The sequence below is a fragment of the Meriones unguiculatus genome, chromosome 1 (assembly GCF_030254825.1).
Source record: "Meriones unguiculatus strain TT.TT164.6M chromosome 1, Bangor_MerUng_6.1, whole genome shotgun sequence".
In the NCBI taxonomy this organism is placed as follows: domain Eukaryota; kingdom Metazoa; phylum Chordata; class Mammalia; order Rodentia; family Muridae; genus Meriones; species Meriones unguiculatus.
In genome coordinates this window covers 26,605,996-26,630,911 of record NC_083349.1, presented here as the reverse complement: position 1 = coordinate 26,630,911, position 24,916 = coordinate 26,605,996, and the positions used below count along the sequence as shown (strand labels likewise).

The window sequence follows — 24,916 nt, the reverse complement described above, 5'->3', positions numbered from 1 at the left end:
TGCTACAGGTTTGCTGTATATTGTCTTTACTATGTTTAGGTATGTGCCTTGTATCTTTCATCTCTCCAAGACTTTAAACATGAATGGGTGTTGCATTTTTCAATTACGTTTTTAGCATCTAAGGAGATTGTCAAGTGGATTTTTCCTATCAGTTTGTTTATAAGGTGGATCACATTGATGGATTTTGATCACATTGATATATATTGAACCACCCTTGAACAAACCTTCTTTGTTTTAGGGAGAGCCTGATTAGATTGGCAAAATGAGCATTTTATCTTACCCATTATAAAGGTCTCAGATGCGATTTTCATAAGCCTCTGTCTTAGGTTGGAAAAACCACAATTTCACCCTCACCCATCATTGACTTACCTCGATATCAAATGAGGTTGTTGGAGATCTCCAGACAAAATTTTTCTTGCCTCCATTGTAGAGAAAAAAATCAATTTCCCTATGTTAATCTGTATCACTCACTTTCCTAATGTTGTTATTCCTTTCTAAGCCTGTTGGCATAAGACCATTCGAGGCCTTGTTGATCAGCTTTGTTGGGTCTGTAGATTTTGTTATGGAAGATGCTTAAATATCACTCAGAATGGCAAACAGGATAGATACCAGAAGCTGTGGAAGAGAAGGAATAGGATGGGATCCTACTATAGAGGGCCCTCTGAAAGGCTCTACCCAACAAGGGGTGGAACACCAGAAGAATGTAGAGTCTGAGACTCAAACTTTGGGCAGAACAAAGAGAGTCTTATGGAAGAAGGGGATAGAAGGACACAGAAGGGACAGGAGCTCCACAAGGAGACAAAAAAAGCCAAAAAGTCTGACCTCAGGGGGCCCTGCAGAGACTGATGCACCAACAAAAAACCATGCATGGAAAGGACCTAGACCCTCTGCTCTGATGTAGCAGATAGGCAGCTCAGTGTTCATTGGGTCCCTGAATAAGGGGGGCAGGTTCTGCCTCTGTCATGAACTCAGTGCCTGCTCTTTGACCTGCTTCTCCTTCCCCCAGCAATGAGGCTTGTGAGACCACAGAGCAAGAGGATCCAGGCAGTATTGAGGAGACTTGATGAACTATGGGCAGATGGCAGGGGAGAACTCCCTCTTTCAGTGGACAAGGAGAAAGGGTGGGGATAGGGAGGGAGGGTAGTTTTGGAGGAGTAGAGGGAGGTTGCTACAATGAGATAAACAATGAGTAAATTGCAAAAAAAGAAAGAAAAAAGAAAAGAAAAAAGTACATTAGAAGCCCCAAATGGCCAGAAGGAAGTCTGAGCTTCCAGTTCAGTGGAGTGTTTGCTGTGGCTCTTTGAGGTCTCACATCCCCCAACTCTGGAACCAAAACTACTAAGCCAGCAGAATTTAAGGTCGAGAAAACAGGAAGCAAAATTTTTCCTAGTGGGTTACTAGGGTTGAAAGTGATTGGAAATCCTCCTTTTTCCACCCCTTGATTCCTAGACCTGTGGATCCTGGCTATGGAAGAAACTATACCATATATTACTTAGTGATTCATAGAATAATATACTGCCTTCTGGAGATCCCATCCTGGCTGGTGCCATCTAATTCGTGTGCTAATATTTTTTTTACAAAAGGCCATTCCTTCTTTTTCTCAGGTAAGTTTCTTTATAATTAGAAGTTGGCCAACTTCTCCTGCTGTGTCCACCTGTGGCATACCCAGCAGAGGTGAATTGAACTCTTTCCTCTGAACTCCATCCATATAGCCTAAACCTCTGCTGAAATACTACTCAGTATTAAAAAGAAGGACATCATGCAATTTATAGACAAATGGATGGAACTAGAAAGTAGCATCCTGAGAGAGGTAATCCAGACCCAGAAAGATACACATGGTATGTGCTCACTTATAAGAGGATATTAGCCATTAAGTACAGGATAAACAGGCTGCATGCCACAGACCCAAAGATGCCAAACAACAGGGAGGGACCAGGATGAGAGGGAGCAGGGAAGATTATAACAGGTACAGTCAGAGCAGGGGAGCAGGGGAAGAGACAGGAGAAAGAGAGAGAGATAGGCAGAGAGAGAGAGAGAGAGAGAGAGAGAGAGAGAGAGAGAGAGAGAATGGAAATCTGTTAGGGCATCTCTGAGACAAGCCCTGGAGACCTGGGATGAGGGAAGCTCCTGGGAGTCTGTGGGAATGACCCTACCTGAGACTTCTAGCAGAGAAGAATGTGGAGTCTGAAGTGGTCACCACTTGTAGCCAGACAGATCTTCCAGTGGAGGGAGGGCAACACCACCCACAAAACCTAAACCCAAAATGTGTTCTGCCTAAAAGATGTGTAGAGATGAAGATGGAGCAGAGAGGGAATGGCTGACCAATGACTAGCCCAACCTCAGACCCATCTGATGGGAGAGAGCCAACCCCTGACACTACATATAATACTCTACTACATCCTCTACTCCGCTTGCAGACAGGAACTAGGCAAAATTGTCTTCTGAGGTTTCATCTATTGGCTGATGAAAACAAATGCAGATATCCACAGCCAAACATTAAGCAGAGCTCGGGGAGTCTTTGGAAGACTGCGTGGATGGTTTAAAGGAGCTGGAGGGGTCAAGACCAACACAAGAAGACTTATAGAGTCAACTAATCTGGGTCCATCCCTATCCCCTGTTTTGCTGCTTTTTCTGGCCTCAGTGAGAAAGGATGTACTTAATCCTGCCCATCCTGAAACTTCATGTGCCACATTGGGTTGCTATTGGGGGCCTCCCCTTCTTTACAGAGAAGGGTAAAAAGAATAGGGGTAACAGAGTCAGAGTCGTGAGGATGAGACCTGGATAAGACAAGGAAGGGGTAAGGGGTTGTAATCTTTATATGAACTAAAAAAATGAAAGAAAGAATGAAAGAAAAAAAGAAAGAAAGAAAAGAAAAGAAAAGAAAAGAAAAGAAAAGAAAAGAAAAGAAAAGAAAAGAAAAGAATTGTGTAAAAAAATTCACAGACTTCTTATATTGGTTCCCTACTTGCAGTGTTTGGGATTTCATAGTTGCTTGTATACTTGCCTCTGTCAAAGTAAATAGTGAACCAAAATCTGTAGCTTTTTCCTTTTTTGTGTGTGTTACTTCGTGGGTTCTTCTCACAACAGTCTCCTAACAAAATCTTTTCTGCTCTGCTCAGCTTTTCCTGGCTCAGCTGTCACCAGCTGTCTTCTCTTCTTACTCTGCTAGCTCAGTTCACTTTCAACTGTCTCCTGTTTTCAGTCTGCTTGATCTCTTCTCTTCTCTAGTCCTACTTAATCTTTTTTCTTCCTGTATCAACTGTCTTCTCTAATTCTACTCAGTCCTATTTTCTTCCTATACCAAGTGTCTTTTCTAACCCTACTCAATCTTTCTCAGGCTCTAATGGCTTTTTCTTCCCTCTCCTGTTCTCAGAAGTGCAAAAGGCAATCAACCCTGAAGGTCATAGGATCAGGCAGCTCCATTGGTTAAACATTCTAAAAGAGTTAGTTGGCCAGTTGGCTAGCAACTGCAGATCCTTTAAAGGTCCAGGCACACAAGATAAATCATACTACAAAAACCAGCATTGATCCATTGAGCAATTGCAGAAATTAGTACCACAATCGAGGACTTAAAAATGAATGGTTGGTGATTCCTACTACATCTCCCTTGAACTCATCTATCTGACCAACACAGAGACATAAGTTGTTGCCAGGAATTACGATATTGCTGTGGTAGTCCAGATCAATCTTTTGTTTTGAGAAATTTGAACTCTGTTACTTTGGATCAGGAATGTAGCTGAATGCTTTAAGTGAGGCTTAGTGGGCCAAAGAAGTAGGAGAATGGAATACAGTGGTGCCAAGGGTAGATTGAACTGTTGATACTGAGATCAAAAGTTTCAGAGGAGAATATTTGTATGTGCCGTAGTAATCATTATTATGAGATTTTTCACTAATAATGTGCCTGCTTTGTCCTTTCCAAAAAAGAAAAAAACTTTACTGAGGCTAAATTGAAGAGTTTTGGATTAGTTGTATTGGCAGAGGATATCTCAAAACAACCTTGTATTGACTCTGTCATGTGGTTATTACTGTTCACTCTTATCTAGATTTATAATAAAAAGAAGTAAGTTAAGCAAGAAACAATACAAAATGTACAGTTTGAGGCACCAGGAAGTGGAATGGATCTCAGTCTAGTGTTCAAGTAGAAAAACAGATTAGAGAAAATCTTTCAAATCCAGATGTAGAAGTCTCAACTAACTTTGCAGTACCATGTCTGCCTGCTTGCCACCATGCTTCCAACCATGATGATAAAAGACCAAAGTTCTAAACTATTAATTAAGTGTTTTCCTTTTAAGTGTTGTCATGGTGATGGTATTTCTTCCAAGCAATAAAACCTTAGGACACTATGTATCTATGTATGTATCTACTTATATATGTATATATTTCTATCTCCTTTGTGTGTCAATTCACCATGTTTTCTTTACACATTCAACTGTGAATTGGCTCTAAGGCTATTTTACTATGACAATTGTGCTTAGTACCATCTTGTAGCCCAAGGTTTGTTTTCTTGAGGAACCACCACACCAATGTTCATAGAAGCTTCCCTAGTTTACATTGGACCTAGTGGACTGGAGTATAACATCCTTGCTGATTATATCATTATTTTGTTGATGATGGACATTGATTATGTGTGTAAGGTTGAGAAGTTCTAAAAAGTAAGAGAGGAAAGACCAAAAGATCCTAAGGGGATTCATCAAGCATTTTCTGTTAATGATAATCACTTGAATAAGTTATAAAAATTGTTTGTCCAATAAATTCTAATGTAACATTAAACAACTTATGGATAAAGGCACCTCAGTTTCAGAATTACATGCTATTTACTGGTGTGGACACTTTTGAGATAACGGTTTATCATATCACTGAACAAAATTTTACTTTGGAGATGATGTGCCTGTATTTGGAAGTCTAAAAACTAAAATAAATAAAATTCTGCTTTATTCTGATCACATTTTCAAACCTTTTACAAACTGGAAAAAAAAAACCATGGTGGTAGCTTTGCACCAGGAAGAGCTTTAGCCACTATGATGGCCTGAAGAAAACAACTCACCAGACTGCAAAGCCACAATAAGTATAACCTGAGAAGCAAATCTTGTGTTGTTGGTGTTCTGTTAAGGAAGTTGCCCCTTGTGCCAATGAGTTCAAGGCTCTTCCCCACATTTTCTTCTAACAGATTTAGTGTGTCTGGTTTTATGTTGAGGTCTTTGATCCACTTGGACTTTAGTTTTGCACAGGTTGATAAATATAGATCTATTTGCATTTTTCTACATGTAGACATTCAGTTAGACCAGCACTATTTGTTGAAGATGCTGTCTTTTCTCCATTGCATGGTTTTAGCTTCTTTATCAAAAGAAGTAAGTATCCGTAGGTGTGTGGGTTTATTCAAGGCTCTAAGATCAACAATTATCAAATGGGATCTAATGAAAATAAGCTTCTGTAAAGCAAAAGACACTGTCATCAGAACAAAACGACAGCCCACAGACTGGAAAAGGATCTTCACCAACCCTATATCTAATATCCAGAGAGCTAATATCCAGAATATACAAAGAACTAAAGAAGTTAAAAAGCAACAAATTGAGTAATTGAATTTAAAAACGGGGTATAGAGCTAAAGAAAAAAGGAATATCAAATGGCAGAGAAACACTTAAATGTTCAGCATCCTTAGTCAACAGGGAGATGGAAATCAAAATGACCCTGAGATTTCACCTTATACCCATCAGAATGGCTAAAAGTCATGCTAATTAAAGCAAAACATGGTACACTGTATCTTTATGCCTGGAATTTTGTTGAGGATGATATTAAAAAAATTTACACCTACTAGGTTCACTTTGAAACACTGATATTTTGGAGGGTAATAATCCTTCAGGAGATAAGGTCTTCCTGTCAAATAGGTCACGCAAGGTCTAGCCTTTGATTATAGTCATGCATCCTGGGCCCCATAATCTGAAAATCCTCTGCCACCAGCACCTGCCCATCTAAATGCTGCCATATTCAAAACTCACCTATCAGTGGACTTGTGGAGGGGCATGGGAGGAGATGAGAGAGGGATGGTGGGGTTGGGAGGGGATGAAGGAGGGGGATACAGCTGGGATAAAAAGTGAATAAAATTTAATGAATAAATAATAAACTAAATAAACAATAAGTCCATTAAAAAAGAACAAAAAAGCAAATCACAGAGGGTCCTGTTTCCTAAAGACCCCTTGCTGCTGCTAGCTCTGACTATATTTATTGCTGCCTTAGTCACCCTGGTTTTTTGTTGTTGTTGTTGTTGTTTTTGGGTTTTTTTTTTGCCCTGTATGAATATCCTTAGGAGGTTTCTAATTCCTCACTAGGCAGTGCAATCACAGTGCATAACAATAGTGATCATGTCCCAAAAAGCAAAGTCACACAAATAGATTAATGATTTAACTAAATATTTCTGAGGAAAAAAAAGATTAGGTCAAGCTTTTTATAAATATACAATTAAGTAAATCAAGTCAGGGTGTTTTGAAAGCTGCTATGTAGCAATATGGTAATTTAGTTACTTATTGAAATGCCTGCTACAGTCAGGGAGCAAAAAGAAAGTGAGCCATGGGAGATCTTTCCATCTTCTGATACATCCTTCTAATTATTTCTTCAGAGACTGGAAATTTTTTTCCATACAAGTCTTTGACTTTCTTGATTAGGTTCACACCAAGATACTTTATGTCCTTTGTGGCTATTGTGAAGTGTGTTGGTTCTCTAATTCCTTTCTCAGCCCTTTTGTCTTTTGTATACAAGAGGGCTACTGATTTTTTTTTTTTTGAGTTAATTTTGTATCCAGCCACTTTGCTGAAGGTGTTAATCAGCTGTAGGAGTTTCCTGGTAGAATTTTTGGGGTCACTCAGGTATACTCTCATATCATGTGGAAATAGTTTGACTTCTTCCTTTCCAATTTGAATGCCCTTGATCTCATTTAATTGTCTTATTGTTCTAGCAAGGGCTTCAAGAACTATGTTAGAGAGATATGGAGAGAGTGGGCAGACTTGCCTTGTCCCTGATTTCAGTGGAATTTAAGTTTCTCTTTGTTTACTGGGATGTTAGCTATAGGCTTGAGGTATATTGCCTTTAATATGTTTTGGTATGTGCCTTGTATCCCTGATCTCTCCAAGACTTTAAAAATGAATACATGTTGGATTTTGTCAAATGCCTTTTCAACATCTAAGGAGATGATCATGTGTTTTTGTTTTTTTTTTACTTTCATTTGTTAATATGGTGGATCAAATCCATATATTGAACCTCCCCTGCATACCTGGGATGAAGCCTATTTGGTCATCTAATATATTCGATGTGGTCTTGTATTCGGTTTACAAGTATTTTGTTGAGTATTTTGCATTGATGTTCATCCAGGAGATTAGCCTAAAATACTCATTCTTTGTTGGGGCTTTGTGAGGTTTAGTTACCAAGGTGACTGTGGATTCACAGAATGAGTTTGGTAGTGTTCCTTCTGTTTCTATACTGTGGCATAGTTTGTAGATTATTTGTGTTAGCTCTTCTTTGAAGGTATTGTAGAATTCTGTGTTGAAACCATCTGGCCCTGGGCTTTTTTTTTTCCATGAGAGACTTTTGTTGACTGCTTCTATTTCTTTAGGGGGTATAGGATTATTTAATTGACTTACCTGGTCTTTATTCAGCTTTGGTAAGTGGAATCGATCAAGAAAATTGTCCATTTCATTTAGATTTTCAAATTTTGTGGCATATATATTTTTAAAGTAAGTCTTAACGATTGTTTGGATTTCCTCAGTGTCTGTTGTTATGTCCCCCTTTTCATTTTTTCTTTTGTTAATTTGGATAGTGTATCTCTGCTTTTTAGTTAGTTTGGCTAAGTGTGTGTCTATCTTGTTGATTTTCTCAAAGAACCAGCTCTTGGTTTCATTGATTCTTTGAATTGTTCACTTTGTTTCTAATACATTGATTTCAGCCCTGAGTTTGATTACTTCCAGCCATCTACTCCTCTTAGGTGAGTCTGCTTCTTTTTTTCTAGGGCTTTTAGGTGAGCCATTAAGTTGCTTGAATGAGATGTTTCAAATTTCTTCTTAAAGGCACTTTAGTGCTATGAACTTTCCTATTATCACTGCTTTCATTGTGTCCCATAAGTTTGGGTATATTGTGTCTTCATTTTCATTGAATTCTAGGAAGACTTTAATTTCTTTTATTTCTTCCCTGACCCAGCTGTCATTTAGTAGTGTGTTGTTTAGTTTCCATATGTGTGTAGGCTTTTGGCTATTTCTGTTGTTGTTGAGGTCCAGTTTTAGTGCATGGTGATCAGATAGGATACAAGGGATTATTTCAATCTTGTTGTATCTGTTGAAGCTTGCTTTGTGACCAACCGTATGGTCTAATTTGGAGAAGTTTCCATGAGGTGTTGAGAAGATAAATTCTTTTGTGTTTGGGTGTAAGGTTCTGTAGCTGTCTGTTAGGTCCATTTGATTCATGACATCTGTTAGAGATATTGTTTCTTTGTTTAATTTCTGTTTTGTTGGCCTGTCCTTTGTTGAGAGCAGAATGTTGAAATCTCCCACTATTAACGTCTGGGGATCTATGTGTGTTTTAAGTTTTATTAATGTTTCTTTTACAAATGTGTGTGCCTTTGTATTTGGGGCATAGATGTTCAGGATTGTGATGTCTTCCTGGTGGAATTCTTCCTTGATGTGTATGAAGTGTCCTTCCCCATCTCTTTTTATTAATTTTGGTTGAAAATCTATTTCATCAGATATTACAATGGCTACTCCTGCTTGCTTCTTGGGTTCATTTGCTTGGAAAACTGATTTCCAGCCCTTTACTCTCAGGTAATGTCTATCTTTGTGACTTAGTTGTGTTTCTTGTATGCAGAATATTGTTGGGACTTGTTTACAACTCCATTTGGTTAGTCCGTGTCTTTTTATTGCAGAATTGAGTCCATTGATGTTGAGAGAGATTAATGACCAGTGGCTGTTAGATCCTTTGATTTTGATGTTGGTTGTGGTAGTAATTATATATCAGAGCCCACTGTGAAGCTTGAGCTTTGATGTCCATTTTAATATCTGATTTTCCTGGATTGATAACTATAAATTTGCTGATGGGCTTTGTTTCACCTGAGGACTTAGAGCTGTGCAACACGTAGACAGAATAGAATCATCTTTTTCTGTTGTCTCAAGAAAAATAAAAGACCTCTGACCTAAAGTTCTCTAATTATACATTTACTTTACTATGAAAACAGTGTAAGAGTAGATGAATGGTTGGCTGTGTTAGATGAGTAAGAACTGTTTTCAGTTAGAATAACAATATCTATCTTCTTTGTTGTAACTTCAAATTGCTACATGTCTGTACAAGAGAAATGGGCTGTTAAAAATATCTGGTTCAAATTCTGTTGATCTGTACTAAATAATATTGATTTATGATATAAATGTATTATAGGAAGAAACCACAGGGGAAGCTGAGTGATCAGGTGTGTGGTTTTGAATAATTGTTTTTTAAAATAAGAAACATGTAATCATTATTTATAATTGAAATTCATGATTAAGGAATGATTATATGAAAGTTGTTAGAGCCTTGCTCCATCCACCAAGTGTGTGGGAGTGTGTGCCTGCTTTACATTAGTTACCAACTCCACATCTCCTCCTTGGGTCACTGAGCACATTGCTGGAGCTGGACTGCAGCAGTACGCGCTCCTCAAAATACTCAAACACCAATTTAAATTTGATACATTGAATTTGAATCTGATACGTTGACTTCCAACAGCTTAGTAAGTCTTTGAAGAAACTCTAACATGTTTTATGTTAAACAGTAAATATTCCCCAAACCACAACACACTTTACATTTTACAGAAAGTGTTACTGTTCCCTTATTTCCAATCTTTCCAGCCACTATTGAAATCAGGGTGGAGAATTTTCAAAAAGATAAAAATAAATTTATTGTATGATCTAGATAAACCACTCCTTGACATATGCCCCAAAGACTCAATATCACTACTTCACAGATATTTTTACAGGAAGCCCCTATTGCTGAGGACAACATTGCAGAGAGACAGACAACATAAAGAAAGGGTAATGAAGAAGCTGAGATTTGTCACCAAAATAAGAAGTAGATCAACTTTACCACCTCTAGACAGATGCAGGCCCCAGAAAGAAAAAATAATCAACCACAGAAAATGTCACATATTTAAAAATAGATAGCCAGGATACAGAAGGTCAGTGATTTGGAGTAGAAATAAACATGACAGGAACCCCCCTTCCCAAATTCAATTAAATGATTCCTAATGGTGTTTTACCTTGCACATATATCAGTGCCTAACCCAATCATAATCAAAGAGGCATCCTCCAGTACAGATGGGATTAGATACAGAGATCCACACCCAAACATTGGGCAGAGCTCTTGGAACCCCATATAAGAGGGGGAGAAAGAAATGTGGGAGCCAGAAGGGTTGAGTACACCAGAAGAACACAGCCCACAGAATAAACTTAGCAGGGCTCATAGGGACATAGAGAGAGTGAAGTGGCAACCACAGAGCCTTCATGGATCTGTGCTAGACCCTTTGCATACAAGCTATCATTGTTTAACTTGGGGTTATTGTTGAACTCTAGAAAATGGGAGTGAAGGTGTCTAAATAGTTTACCTGTTCACAGAACTTTTGTTCATTACTGTGTTGCCTCATCCAGCATTAATATGAGGGTTTATGCCTACTCTTACAGTGAATCTGCAGGATAGGGGAGGTGGAGGAGACTTGGAGAAGAGGAGGGAGAGGAAGCTGTTTGGGGAATGTATTGTATGAGAGAGCAAAGATTTAAAACATTAGTGTCCAAAACAAAGCAGAATTATCATGTAACCTTAACCCTAACCTGAAAAGAGTGACAATAACAACTAATCGAGTGAAGATCCACAAGACAAAATAGTATGCCTGGACCTGTTAATGACTGTTTGCCGTTTAGGTCATGATGGTACTAAAATGCTAAAAATAATATAATACTAAAGAAAAAAAAACTTGTTAAGGTAAATATATTGTGGAAATAGAGAATGTAAGATCATATGTAGAAGACACGATTCATATTAGATCATAAATTCCACAGACCTGAAGGGTATTGTTTGGCCCATCCCTATATTTATAACAGGATTCAACCTCAAACTAAGTTGAATTTCTTGAACAATAAGGTCAGAGATATTAAACTAATGAGGAAAATATAAATGTAAATTTATAGACTAATGACACATCTTGTCAACATAGTATAGTGAAGCTAATACTATATTTCTCATCAATATGCCAGGATATCCCACACTTAACTGCCCTATATACACCAAGGTATGAGTCTATTCATGTATTTATTCAATTTATCAGAATTATTTATACAAAAGAAATGAATGGATTTCTAAAGATACAGTGAACTCCTAGCGTATCAGGTCTCATCAGGACTGTCTGTATCCTCTTTCTCTGTGGCCTAGTAAGACCACCTCATCAGGGGATGTTTATCAAAGAGAAGACAACTGAGTTCATGCCAGAGACTGCCCATGCTCCCCTTACTAGGAAATGTAACTCTCTATGTGCCTCTCTGTTACTCATGGAACTACAAAATCTCCAACACTTATCTTGGCTTACTGCATGTCTACATGAAACCACATTTTGCATTAGATCACAAGAGCCCCTCACACTTGCTGTCTGAATCATCAAACTTTTAAATGAGACTTGCAGTGATGTGCATTTAAGGCCCTGTTTTTATCCAGCCTCTAACAACTTTCATATGTTTACAGTAGGAATAAAGTGATCTAAATCACGTCAGGTAGCAAAGGTGGAGAATTGCAACATAACTGATTTGCAATCACCTCCAGATTCTTTTTATTAACTGTGTTGAACCAATTCAAGACGAAGCAAAATACCTGCAAAAAATACAAAATGAAAAATAATTCACTGTTATTCCCAGTGTGTGTTACATTGTACAAAAAGCTGCATGTAGAGGAACAGAATAACTCTGGCTCATTTTCAAGGAATTTGCAGATCATTTTCCAGAGTTAACCATGGGGGATGGTGCACAAAGGTTCTCAGAAAGTAAATATTTAACAGACCGGATTACAAAATATATATATATTTTTTTTGTAATCCGGTATATATATATTAATATATCATTACATTAATATATTAATATTATATTAATATATCAATATATTAATATAATATTAATATATAATATTAACATTATATTATATTAATAATATGATGCTATATAATAATATAATATAATAATATATGAATATAATGTTTATATTAATATATAATATTAATATATTAATACATATATTACCAGGTATTTTTTTGTTAGTCTAGGAAGCAGGTCACTCCCTAATGCCAACAACCTACAGATTCCAGTTCTATGACTCTGGTCTGAAGTAAGCAAGGAACAGTACATTAGGAAGAACCGAACATCAACCCTACATAGTGTGTTTCTGTGAAGCAGAACTTTGTTTAAAGGTTTATACTTACCTAGGTATAAGTATTTCTGCTTCCCGTTGGAGACAGTTATTCAGCCTCTATGGCCTTTCACGATCTTCTGAATCTGGTCGGAGGCATGGGGAGATTTCAAATCCTTCAGATGGCTTTCTTTCTGATCTGCAATACGATACTGTCACCTCATGTACTATTGGAAAACTTCACTGCAGCGATCCCTGGTCATCGATGCTGGGTCTCCATCCTAGATAGTGGCAACGTCTCTGACAATGACAGCAGGATCCTGAGCCAAGATGACCTCCTGAGAATCTCCATTCCCTTGGACTCCAACCTGAGGCCAGAGAAGTGTCGTCGCTTTGTTCAACCACAGTGGCATCTCCTACATTCTAATGATACCTTCTTCAATGTGACAGAGCCAGATACAGAGCCCTGTAAGGATGGCTGGGTGTATGACCAAAGCACTTTTCTCTCCACCATTGTGACTGAGGTAAGTGGCTTCAATATAATACCAACCCGTCAGTGAACTGATGACAACAACTGAGCAATAGTTCAAATAGTATATATGCTTTGAGCTTAGTCATTGTCTTATTAAGTGCAAGAGTCTTATTCAATGATTTTAATGACTTCAAACGTAAATAAAAATGCACTTGTCTTGTACTTTCATTTAAGGGATGACCTCAAATTAAAAATCAGTTCATAGAAGGAAATTTAACAAGACAATTTAGCAAGATAAGAACAGTAGATTTTATCCGAGGGCCTATCTCCTCCCAAGCCTTGGCCTTCTAAGTGGCTTTTCAATTATCAGGTTGACTTTCTTCTTCGGAAGCAAGCTTCAGATATAACCAGAAATGTTTGGTTTTCCTATAGCAGTTATGTAACTATTGCACCAATGGCCATGTTGTCTTTGCAGATTGGTATTGCAATATAAGGGGATAAGTTCTGGATAAGAACATTGCTGTCTTTACTTAAGAGCATTCTACATAGCAACATCTGGCACTATGAAAGGTAGCTAACAAGGAGAAAGATTGTAGTTTGTTTTTGCAGTGATATCTTTGTTCTGAAAAAAGACTGTGTGGTGTCTTCCACAGTAGGAGCTTAACATTTGCTGAGAGTAGGTGAATAACAGCAATACTTTCAAAGTTGTTTGGAAGAACTATGGAGTATCCCTAACCAAATACAAAGTTATTATATATGACTGGCATGACTGCTTAACACCCCAGATCTTCTGGGAGCAGCTATGTTCACCCAAATATCAAACCTTTCAAATTTCTCCTTTAAAATTATAGTATGAATTTTTCTTATTCAACAGTAAAAATCTCCTTGAGGCTTTATACAAATCTTTCATGGAGATGCTTGAGTGAGAAATTAATTGAAGTGACAAAATAGAAGAGCATATCTTTGATAGAGTTTTATTGTTCTGATGACACACAAAAACCCTGAGCCCAAGATTCTATACCATGTTTCCTCAGTAAACAAGACCATACAATACACAACATACTGAAAAAAACCAAAAAACATTTATCCCACTTTTTGGAAATGGGGCATCATATTCTGAAATGTCTTCCTGCTGGCCGGTGGAAATATTTCTTTTGGGTCCTCCTGTTGATTATTAATATTTACTATTGATGTGTCTTTTCGTTAAACACCAGTGGTTCTTAAAGTAGCTGTATACCCAAATCACCACACAGAGACTAGGATTTATTTAATTAACCTAGAGCACAATGCTGGGCAATAATTACTCAGTCCTAAACATCCATCCCACATAGCTTCCTCCTATTCAAATTTCCCATATTAAACTGCTTTTAGTCATTTCTTAAGTCTGGGTTAATCTCTCCTGACAGTTCTGGGTCCTCTCCTCTGAGATCTCTGTCCTCTTACTCTCCTCCCACTCATTTCTTTCTCCTTCCCTTAGGACCAGGATGTCCCACCCTATTCTCTCCATTACTCAGCATTGGCTTGTTGTTTTGTTGACAATACAGAGAACAAATGGTGGCATGTTTACACAAACTTGAGACATTATTCAATGCAATGTGAGGATTGAAACCACATGGTGGGGTAGAGAAATCACCATTTGAATGAAGTAGGATAAATTGTATTCATTGCCCAAGAACATTATTCCAACATTTCCCCCCTTTAAGTCCAGAAAAGCCTCCTTTTCTTTCAATACAATAATAATTATAAAACAGTTATGGAAACTATTAGGTATGATTTACACGTACGATGTCCAATCCATGTGCCTTTGGAAACTAAGGAGAAAGTATTTGAGTATCCTATCTTGATAAGTTAGAGTTCTATATGTAAATTTACTTTTATCCTTATTATTATTACCTATGTGAAAACATTTTCTTAATTTTTAAATAATGTAAGCTTAATTGTGAAACTATAACTATTTGGTCTTCAACCCCATCAGAGACTTGAGAAGGAATGATATTAGATACTGGAGGAAATAGAAAGTGCGTGATAGCAGCTTCCAAAAAATAAAAAAATTGACAGAGACAGTTTGCTGCCTGAACACTCACCCCAAACTCTCTGTAATGTTGGAGCATCATTTTCAGCCTTCTGGCTCAGTGTATTTGACAGACATGTATGTGAAGCAGGAACTATTTAGGACTTGCTTACCCTGTCTTGGCAGAGTTCCACAGTCAACTCAGCCTGCATTTAAGCTTGCCCATTTTAGGCAGAATTCTGTCTGTTGTGAAACAAGGGCATTTTCTTTTTGCCCAGATGCCTCATTTGCCACATGTGAAGCCATCTTCATATGAAGGTTATTTTATGCTCATCACCTTCTTTGAGATAGGCTGAGTGCTGCCAGGAGATGTCCTGTCTCATTGTCAAAGAATCTTGAAAATAATAAAAAAACCTTTTAAAAGTCATATACATCATGTCTCTGAAGTTTTTGAAGACTTACATATCTTCATATAATTGACCTTTAGACAGGTCAATTATATATATTGTCATATCTATCTGTTAAACCTAGGATGTATACTGCGGTGATAAATTAGACTAAGGTCTAACATGATTATGAGTTGATTAACTAGCAATTAGCTTGCAATACCTGATAGCCTAGTCTTATTTTCTCTCTGAATAAGATCATTAACAACTTATAACCATCTCCCAATGACAATAAACATTCATAGCCACAGAAAACAACCAAAAACCCACCCAACCCCCCTTTAAAAGAAATTGGACTTTGTTCTCATGAATTTTTTTAGCTGACTTTTGGATATGCAGAAATCCTGTTAAGGGGCCCAAAGGAAATTGGGGGAAATGCTTAATTAAGCAAGCATTAACATTTGTGGTCCAGTCTTTGAATGTTGAGGAATTTCAGATTTAATAGAAGTCCTGTTTGGAAACAGTCTAAAATACTGGGCCAATTGAGGTTAGTAGCAGTCTTCAAAGCTTGCATGGGAGCAGGCTTTGATGAGAACCAGCAACTGAAGCTGTTGAGGCAGTAACAACCAGAATGCTGGAACATGCAAGATACTGGAACAGATGTATCAATGTCTCAGCATGCTAGAAGGATGAATTCTGTCAGGTTTCATCCATCATCTCCAGTACCCAGTCCTTTTGTTTTACAAACATATAATTTCTCACAGGCATTATACAGTCCTAAAATTATAAATGTATGAGATGTTCAGGATGGAACGAAACTGTAAATCAATTTCATCTATGCCAATTAAAAGAATGACATAATAAATTTTGAGGATATTGCAGCCAAATGTTTATTGGCCATGTAATATTGAAGTTCTGGCTGGAGACATTTTTTATTTCTCATTTTCACAGTTGTTCCCATGTGAAGGAATCATCAATTTATGTTACCTCTTCTGTTTAGTCTTCTTGATTTCTCTCTTCTTCTGTGTGGTCTTCCTTTGTCATATCTGATTTTTATTAGTTTTGATGGAACCCATAATTTCTCTTCTCCTATATGAATATATGCAAAATCTCTTTCCCTGCATAACACATTCTCTGTTCTGCATTTTGGAATTAGGACCTTTATATGCTGTTCTAATTCAGCAGTCCTTTCCAAATTCCACTGTTTCTTACAGGTGTTTATCTCATTAATAGATAAATCATTGTTAATCATTTTTGGGAAATATTGTGTTTCCCTTCTTTTTATGACCATCTTTTAAAAACTACTGTTAGATATTTTCATAATTGTTTGACCTGTAGGATTATTAGTTATATCTGTAACAGTTTTCATGTCATAATGTCGAAAACATTGTTGAATTCCAATGGATGTACAAGCTGAAGCACCATCAACCCCAGTTTGCAAGGGCATCTCCAACACATTCACCATCTCTAAGAAATTTGCAACCATAGGATCATGCTCTCCAGAATTTAAGGCAAAAGCCCACTGGAATTCTGAATATGAATCTACGGCATAGTGTGTGTATTTCAGTTATCCAAACTGTAAAATGGAACACACCAGCCACTGTATGACCTTGTTCCAATACAAGACTAAACAGGGTCTGCATTTCTTTTCTTTTTTTTTTTTTTTTTTTTTTTTTTTTTTTTTTTTTTTTTGCTTTTCTCCAGAAAATTATTTATTCTTTATTATAGAAACATTTTGAAAAAAAACTACAGATCAGTTAAAACCAGCTATGTATTCTATTTGGAATGACCTTAATTAATATTTTTTTTTTCTGGTGGCCGGGATTTTATTTTTTTTTTTCAATGCAGTTTATTCAGGAACATTGAACAATCCTCGGACCCCGGGGAAAGCCAGCCCACAGCTTAAATAGCCTCTGGGTAGCCAACCCAGGCGTGCCACGGGGGCAATGCAGATGGGTCCACATACATGGAAGCAAGCCAGATCCTCGGCCTTAGCCAAATGTGGAGTTGTTCGTGACAGAGAGCACTCACCATCGGGAAGGTGGAAGGCGGAAACCAGCTCCATCTTTAAGGCATAGCATTCCGCAGCTCTCTACAGTTCCCCCTTTTTGTTTTAGACGCATCAGGCAAGAGTAGAGGTCTGATCTCTGATATTAGAAATAAATTGGGACTTTGTACAGATGCTCATTTAGGTGTCATCCACCCAAAGAGCATCAGACCCGTCCAATACCTTTTTCTCAGAGGCGGGACCTGGGACATCAACCCGCATGCAATCAGACATGCTCTTCTCTGGGTCCAAAGCGGCTGACCCTGAGTGCAGTGCTTAGCCTCGCATCCTGAGCGTATCATTTTAGCTTTTTATGGTATCCAACCATGCTTGGGGAGAATGTCCTGCTTCAATGGCAGTAAAGGCCTGAATGATCATGGCTGCATCACACTGTTGTGAGACTCTAATCTTGCATATATACCACAGGCAAACCAAGGAGACCAACACCAGAAGGCCTGCTAACACTCCCATGCCCGCCCATTCCTTCAGATGATTCATGGCTGCAGCAATCCATGTTGATAATCCTGTGGCTAGTCCTGCGTCCACTCCGGTAGAATTTACTGTGACAATGGCCACTCTCAGCTGCTCCATCGTAGTATCGAATTCTCCAGTCCAATTACCTAAAATATAGCTCGACAATTGTTTAGACAGATTTGCAGCACAGGAAAAATTCTCATGTTGTATTCTAGTGACACAAAGTCCAGCATACTTTCATTGACAGCCTGGTTGAGCGATTTGCCATAGGGTATCAATTTGCTCCTGCAAGAGGTCAATCCTCTGATTGAACACCATCAAGCTTCCTTTTAGTTGAGCATTAATTCCTTTATGTACAACTAAGGCATGAGCTACATTGGCTAATTATAATTTATTCACTTTGTATCCTGGATGTAGCCCCCTCCCACATTCCCTCCTATTCCCACCCTCCTCCCTCATTGCCTTCCATGCTCTTATCCAAGTCCACTGATAGGGAAGGTCTTCCTCTATCTGCTACTCCCCATGCAGGGGGAGATGCTCAAAGAGCCAGCTACTGAGTTCATGTTGGAGACAGCCTCTGTTCCATTTACAAGGAAACCCACTAGGATACTGAGCTGCCCTGGGCTACATTTGAGGGGGGAGGTTCTAAGATATCTCCATGCATGGTCTTCGGTTGGAGTATCAGTCTCTGGAAACACTCCTGGGCCCAGATTTTTGGTTCCATTGCTCTCCTTGTGGAGCTCCTGTCCCTTCCAGGTCTTTCTCTGTCCCCTTTCTTTCCTAAGATTCTGTTCACTCTGCCCAAAGTTGGTTATGAACCTGAACATCTCCTTTGACATACAGCTGGGTAGAGTCTTTCAGAGGCCCTCTGTGGTAGGCTCCTGTCCTGTTTTCTTTTTTTTCCTTCTTCCAATGTCCAGTTTGCCTTCCTGAGGGAGGATTGATCATCTTACTAGTCAGGGTGCTCCTTCTTTGTTAGCTTCTTTAGGTGTACAGATTTTAGTATATTTATCCTATATTATATGTCTAATATCCACTTATAAGTAAGGATATACCATGTGTGTTTTTCTGCTTCTGAGATACCTCACTCACGATAATCATTTCTAGATCTCACCATTTGCCTGCAAATTTCATGATTTCCTTGTTTTTAATTACTGAGTAGTATTCCATTATGTAAATGGAAGTTCTTTATCCATTCCTCCCTTGAGGAATATTTCCAGCTTCAGCCAATTGCAAATGAAGCGGCTACAAACAACTTGAGCAAATATCCTTGTTGTGTACATGAACATCTTTTGGATATATGCCTAGGAGTGGTATAGCTGTATCTTGAGGAAGTGCTACCTGGGAAAGGGACAGGTTAATTTTGAAATTGGTTGCATATGTTTACATTCCCACCAGCAATGGAGTAGGGTTCCCCTTTCCACACATCCTCTCCAGCACGTGTTTTCACTTGAGTTTTTGGTCTTAGACATTCTGATGAGTATAAGGTAAAATCTCAGGGTTGTTTTGATTTGTATCTCCCTGATGACTAAGGACTTTGAGGATTTCTTTAAGTATTTCTCTGCCATTAGATATTCCTCTACAAAGAATTCTCTGTTTAGCTCTATAACCCATTTTTAGTTGGTTTACTTGAATAATTGCTTTATAACTTCTTGAGTTCTTTATATATTCTGGACATTAGCCCTCTGTCAGATATAAGGTTAGTGAAGATCCTTTCCCAGTCTGTAGGCTGTTATTTTGTCCTGAAGACAATGTCCTTTGCTTTACAGAAGCTTTTCAGTTTCATGAGGTCCCACTTATTGATTGTTGATTTTAGAGCCTTTGCCCTTGGTGTTCTGTTGAGGAAGTTGTCTCCTTTGCTAGTGAGTTCAAGGCTTTTAACCACTTTTCTTCTAACACATTTAGTGTGTTTGGTTTTATATTGAGGTCTTCAATCCACTTGGACCTTAGTTTTGTGCAGGATGATAAGTATGGATTTATTTGCATATTTCTACATGTAGGACATCCAGTTAGGCAAGCACCATTTATTGAAAATGCTGTCTTTTTTTTTCCATTGAATGGTTTTGGCTTCTTTGTGAAAAATCAAGTATATATAGGTATGTGCTTTATGTGTGGGTTTTCTATTTGATTCCTTTGATCAATCTTTCTATTTCTATGCCAGTACCATGCAGTTCCTATTACTATTGCTCTGTAGTACAGGTTGAGGTTAGAGATGGAGAAACCTCCATAAGTTATTCTATTGTATAGGATTGTTTTATCTATTCTGGGTCTTTTGTTTTTCCATACAAAATTTAGAATTGTTCTTTCAAATTTTATAAAGAATTTTGTTGGAATTTTAATGGGAATTACATTGACTCTATCGATTGCTTTTGTCAGGTTAGCCATTTTCACTATGTTAATCCTACCGATCCATGAGCATGGGAGATCTTTCCACCTTCTATCTAATTTTTTTCTTCAGAGACATCAAAAAATTTTTTTGAACAGGTCTTTCATTTGCTTGATTAGAGTCACACCAAGTAACGTTATATTATTTGTGGCTATTGTAAAGAGTGTTGTTCCCTAATTTCTCTCTCGGCACTTTTGTCTTTCATATACAAGAGGGCTACTGGTTTTTTGAGTTAATTTTGAATCCAGCCATTTTGCTGAATGTGTTTATCAGCTGAACGAGTTCCCTGGTTGCATTTTGAGGTCGATCATGTATACTATTATATCATCTGCAAATAGTGACACTTTGACTTCTTCCTTTCCAATTTTTATCTCCTTGATCTCCATTAGTTATCTTACTGTTCTAGCTAGGACTTTAAGTACTATGATGAAGAGATGTGGAGAGTGTGGGCAGCCTTGTCTTGTCCCTGATTTCAGTGGGATTGATTCAAGTTCTCTCCGTTTAGTTTGATGTTGGCTATAGGCTTGCTGTATATTGTCTTTTCTATGTTTAGGTAAGTGCCTTTTATTCCTGATCCCTCCAAGACTTTAAATATGAATCGGTGTTGGATTTTGTCAAATGCTTTTTCAGCATCTAAGGAGATGATCATGTGTTTTTCTCCTTCAGTTTGTTTATATTGTGGATTACATTGATGGATTCCTGTATGTTGCACCACCCTGTATGCCTACTTGATCATGGTGGTTAATAACTTTTATGTGTTCTTGGATTCAGTTTGCAAGTATTTTATTGAGTATTTTTGCATCAATGTTCATAAGAGGGATAGATCTGAAGTTCTCTTTTTTTTTTCTTGGGTCTTTTTTTGGTTTAGTTATTAAGGTGACTGTGGCTTCTTAGAAAGACCTTGGTAATTTTCCTCCTGTTTCTCTTTTGTGGAATATTTTTAACAGAATTGGAGTTAGCTCATCTCTGAAGGTCCGGTAGGATTCTGCACTGAAACCATCTGGCCCTGGCCTTTTTTTTTTTTTTTTTTTAAGGGAGACTTTTGATGACTGCTTCTGTTTTCTTAGGGAATATGGGACTATTCAGTCTTTCTATCTGATCCTGATTTAGTTTTGGTCAATGGAATCTATCAAGGAAAATGTCCATTTCATTTAGATCTTTCAAATTTTATGACATTTAGGCTTTTGTAGTAAGAACTAATGCCCTCAGTAGGCTCCTGTCATACGTTCAATGCACATTCCATCTGTCTTTCTAAACGAGGATTGATCATCTTACCCCATGTCTGCTCTCTTGATTATCTTTTTTAGGTGTATAGATTTCATTATGTTTATCATATCTCGTAGGTCTATATAAGTGAGTATATACCGTGTTTGTCTTTCTCCTTCTCGGATATTTCACACAGAATGATCTTTTCTAGACCCCACGATTTCCTCTTTACTTGCCTCCATTTGTGTGGCTATTTATTTGAGAGATTTGTCCGTTACCTCTTTATGTGCCTCTAATAACTGGATAAGCATACTTTTAAAATTATTTTTCCTGTGTTTTCGATGAATGAAAATAGCCATTGATTTTGGGGGTTGTTAGTGAAGCCATGTCCTGATTTTTGTTGGATATGTTCTTAAAGGAACCTCTAGCCATCTGCTTATCTGTAACCTTTGCTGTTTGTTCCTGGAATCTGTACTTCAGATTAATGACCAGTAGCTATTAGATCCATTGATATTGATGTCGGCTGTGCTCATAAGGTTGTGTGCTTGGGTGCTTATTGTTTTACTGTAGTGAGGTTAATTATTTCCTGTGTTTCCTTGAAAGTAGATAGTTTTCCTGGGTTGTATTTTCCCTTCTAGTGTCTTCTGTAATGCTGGATTTGTTTGTAGGTATTGTTGAAATTTGTTTTTGTCATTGAATATTTTGTTGTCTCAGTCTATGAGGATTGAGAGTTTTGCTAGGTATAGTAACCTAGGCTGACATTTGTGTTCTCTTAGGGTCTGCATGATATCTGTCCAGGCCCTTCTGGCTTTCATAGTCCCTGTTGAACAGTCATTTGTGATTCTAATGGGTTTGCCATTATATGTTACTTGGCCTTTTTCCCTTGCAGCTTTTAGTATTTTTTCTTTGTTCTGTATACTTATGGTTTTGATCATTATGTAGCAGGAGGATTTTCTTTTCTGCTCTAATTTATTGGTTATTCTGTAGGCCTCTTTTATTCTATTTGGCTTCTCCTTTAAGTTGGGAAAATTTTCTTCAATGATTCTGTTGAAAATATTTTCTGGGCCTTGGAGGAGGGAATCTTCTTTTTCCTCTATTATTCTTAGGGTTTGTCTTTATGTTGTCTTGGTTTTCTTGGACGGTCTGTGTCAGGAATTTTTTAGATTTAACATTTTCTTTGACAGATACATCGATTTCTTCCATTGTATCTTCCACACCTGAGATTCTTTCTTCCATCTCTTGTAGTCTATTGGTTATGCTTACCTCTGTAGTTTCTGCTCTCTTCCCTAAGTTCTTTCTCTCCACAATTTCCTCCATTTGTGTTTTCTTTAATTTTTCCAATTCTATCTTCAGGTCTTGAGCCATTTTGTTGATTTTCTTCACCTGTCTGACTGTATTTTCCTGTTTTTCCTTCAATTCCTTCAGCTGTTTGTTTGAGCAATCTTCTGTTTCTTTTATTTCTTTCAGTGATTTAAGTATTTCCTTTCTAAAGGCCACAAACTGTTTGGCTGCAACTTCCTGTATTTCTTCATGGATGGCCATAATCTGTTTTTCTTTACCTTCTTCTATTTCTTTACAGGTGGCCATAGTCTGCTTGTTTTTATCTTTTTCTATTTCTTTACAGATGGCCATATTCTTTTTGAGTTTATCTTCCTCTAGGTCTTTACACATTTTTTTTTTGTTTCTTCTGTTATCCTCTTCATGAGCGTAGATATTAGGTCATCTTCTTGAATTTCATTTATTCTGGGGTGTCCAGGGCTACTTGCCCCTGGATAACTGAGTTCTGGAGATGTCATATTGCTTTGTCTTTTGTTGGTTGAGCTTTTATGCTGGCATCTACCCATTGGGCTATCTTAGGTGTTGGGTGTTATTTTCTGGTGTTTCCTGGAGTCGTGTGGTGGAGAGAATCCCCTTGGCAGGAAGATGGTTTTTCCTGAAGGAAGCCTCCTCAGCTTTTTGGGTATAGTCACTGTACAGCTGGTGTTTTTCAGGAGTTGCCACAGCTCACCTCAGCCATAGAGACCTGCGTGGTAACTCTGGTCCTTGTTAGTCAAGAGAGCTCTCCTCTCACACGGAGAAGTCCTGGAGGCAGCTGCCCTGCTTCTGGGTTTCTTGCTGTAAATTTAGTGAGCTGCTGCTGTAAACTGTGTGTCCCTTGGTTTGGTCGGTTTTGTTAGGGATAACTGGTTGCCCCTTAGAGCAGTATCTGGGGGTTGATCTTGGGGATCCCAGGCTATTATAGGTCTGATTTTGGGGCTCTGTGTCTCAGTACCCAAACGTTAATCTGTAGCAGCTGAGTACCACTCTCCTGGTAACAGCAGGCTATCTGGTGCACAGCAGGTCCCTGGGTTGGACCAGTCTGCAGGACCTTTTCCAGGGATATACTGGGTGGCCTAAGCCAGTCCCCTTTGCTTCATTCCCTGTGAGGATTTCTCCCGACACTGACTCTAAGTCTCTGTGTCCTGGGATGCACAGTTTTGTCTGTGAGGAATAGTTGGTACAAAGCAGGTCTCTGGGCTGGCAGTGCTTACACCAGCCTGCTAGTCTGAGGCACCTTTCCCAGGGATATACTGGATGACCTAATTCAGGCCCCTGTTTCTTTCCTTCCCTGTGGAGTTTATTCCCAACAAGGACTTCCAGTCTCTGTTGCCCTGGGGTGCACCGCTCTGTCTGTGCCAGAGAGCTGGGTGCCCAACAACTCTCTGTGCTCCTGGCTTGGGCCCAGTTCAGTGATGGTGGCTGGTACCCACAGGTCTGTGAGACTTTTTCAAGGTAAAGACTGGATGACCCGTGGCTAGTCCCACTGCCTTTCTTCCTGGTTTTTTTTTTTTTTTCTTTTGACTGGGACTCCCAGTCTCTTTCTATGCCAGTACCATGCAGTTTTTAGTATTGTTACTCTATAGTACAGCTTGAGATCAGGGATGGAGATAACTCCTGAAGGTCTATTACTGTAGAGGATTGTTTTAGCAATTCTGGGTTTCTTCTTGTTCCATATGAAGGTGAGAATTCTTTCACGGTCTGTAAAATTTGTGTTGGTAATTTGATGGGAATTGCATTGAATCTGTAGATTGCTTTTGGTAAGATGGCCATTTTTACTATGTTAATCCTGCCAAGACATGAGCATCTGATATCTTTCCATCTTCTGATATCTTCTTTAATTCTTTCTTCAGACAATGGAAATTTTTTTCATACAAGTCTTTGACTTGCTTGGTTAGGGTCACACCAGGTCCTTTATGTCTTTTGTGGCTATTGTGAAGGGTGTTGTTACTCTAATTTCTTTCTCAGCCCTTTTGTCTTTTGTATACAAGAGAGCTACTGATTTTGTGAGTTAATTTTGTATCCAGCCACTTTGCTGAAGGTGTTTATGAGTTGTAGGAGTTCCTTGGTAGAATTTTTGGGGTCACTCAGGTATACTATCATATCATCTGCAAATAGTGATAATTTGAATTCTTACTTTCCAATTTGTATCCCCTTGATCTCCTTTAATTGTCTTATTGCTCTAGCAAGGACTTCCAGAACTATGTTGAAGAGATATGGAGAGAGTGGG

The 24,916-nt window shown here is 38.2% G+C and overlaps 2 protein-coding genes across 4 annotated transcripts in view; both read left to right on the top strand.

Annotated features, from left to right (window-relative positions):
- The window catches only part of LOC110544702 (solute carrier family 22 member 19-like), an 89,535-nt gene extending 84,746 nt beyond the window's left edge, over positions 1 to 4,789 (top strand). The window contains exons 10-11 of one of the 3 annotated variants that reach the window (XM_060385975.1): positions 1,450 to 1,604; positions 2,282 to 4,789. In XM_060385975.1, coding sequence (XP_060241958.1) covers positions 1,450 to 1,604; positions 2,282 to 2,289 — 163 coding nt within the window. In that variant the 3' untranslated portion in view covers positions 2,290 to 4,789. Of the gene's footprint in view, positions 1 to 1,449 lie in introns of all 3 variants that reach the window. The other 2 variants (XM_060385980.1, XM_060385968.1) reach the window with 2 other exon arrangements.
- Positions 4,790 to 12,314: 7,525 nt separating this feature from the next.
- Positions 12,315 to 20,895, top strand: LOC132652990 (solute carrier family 22 member 27-like). Its single transcript, XM_060379653.1, has 2 exons — positions 12,315 to 12,911; positions 20,830 to 20,895. The coding sequence occupies exons 1-2, from the start codon at positions 12,510 to 12,512 to the stop codon at positions 20,893 to 20,895; spliced, it is 468 nt and encodes a 155-aa protein (XP_060235636.1). The 5' UTR covers positions 12,315 to 12,509.
- Positions 20,896 to 24,916: the final 4,021 nt, after the last annotated feature.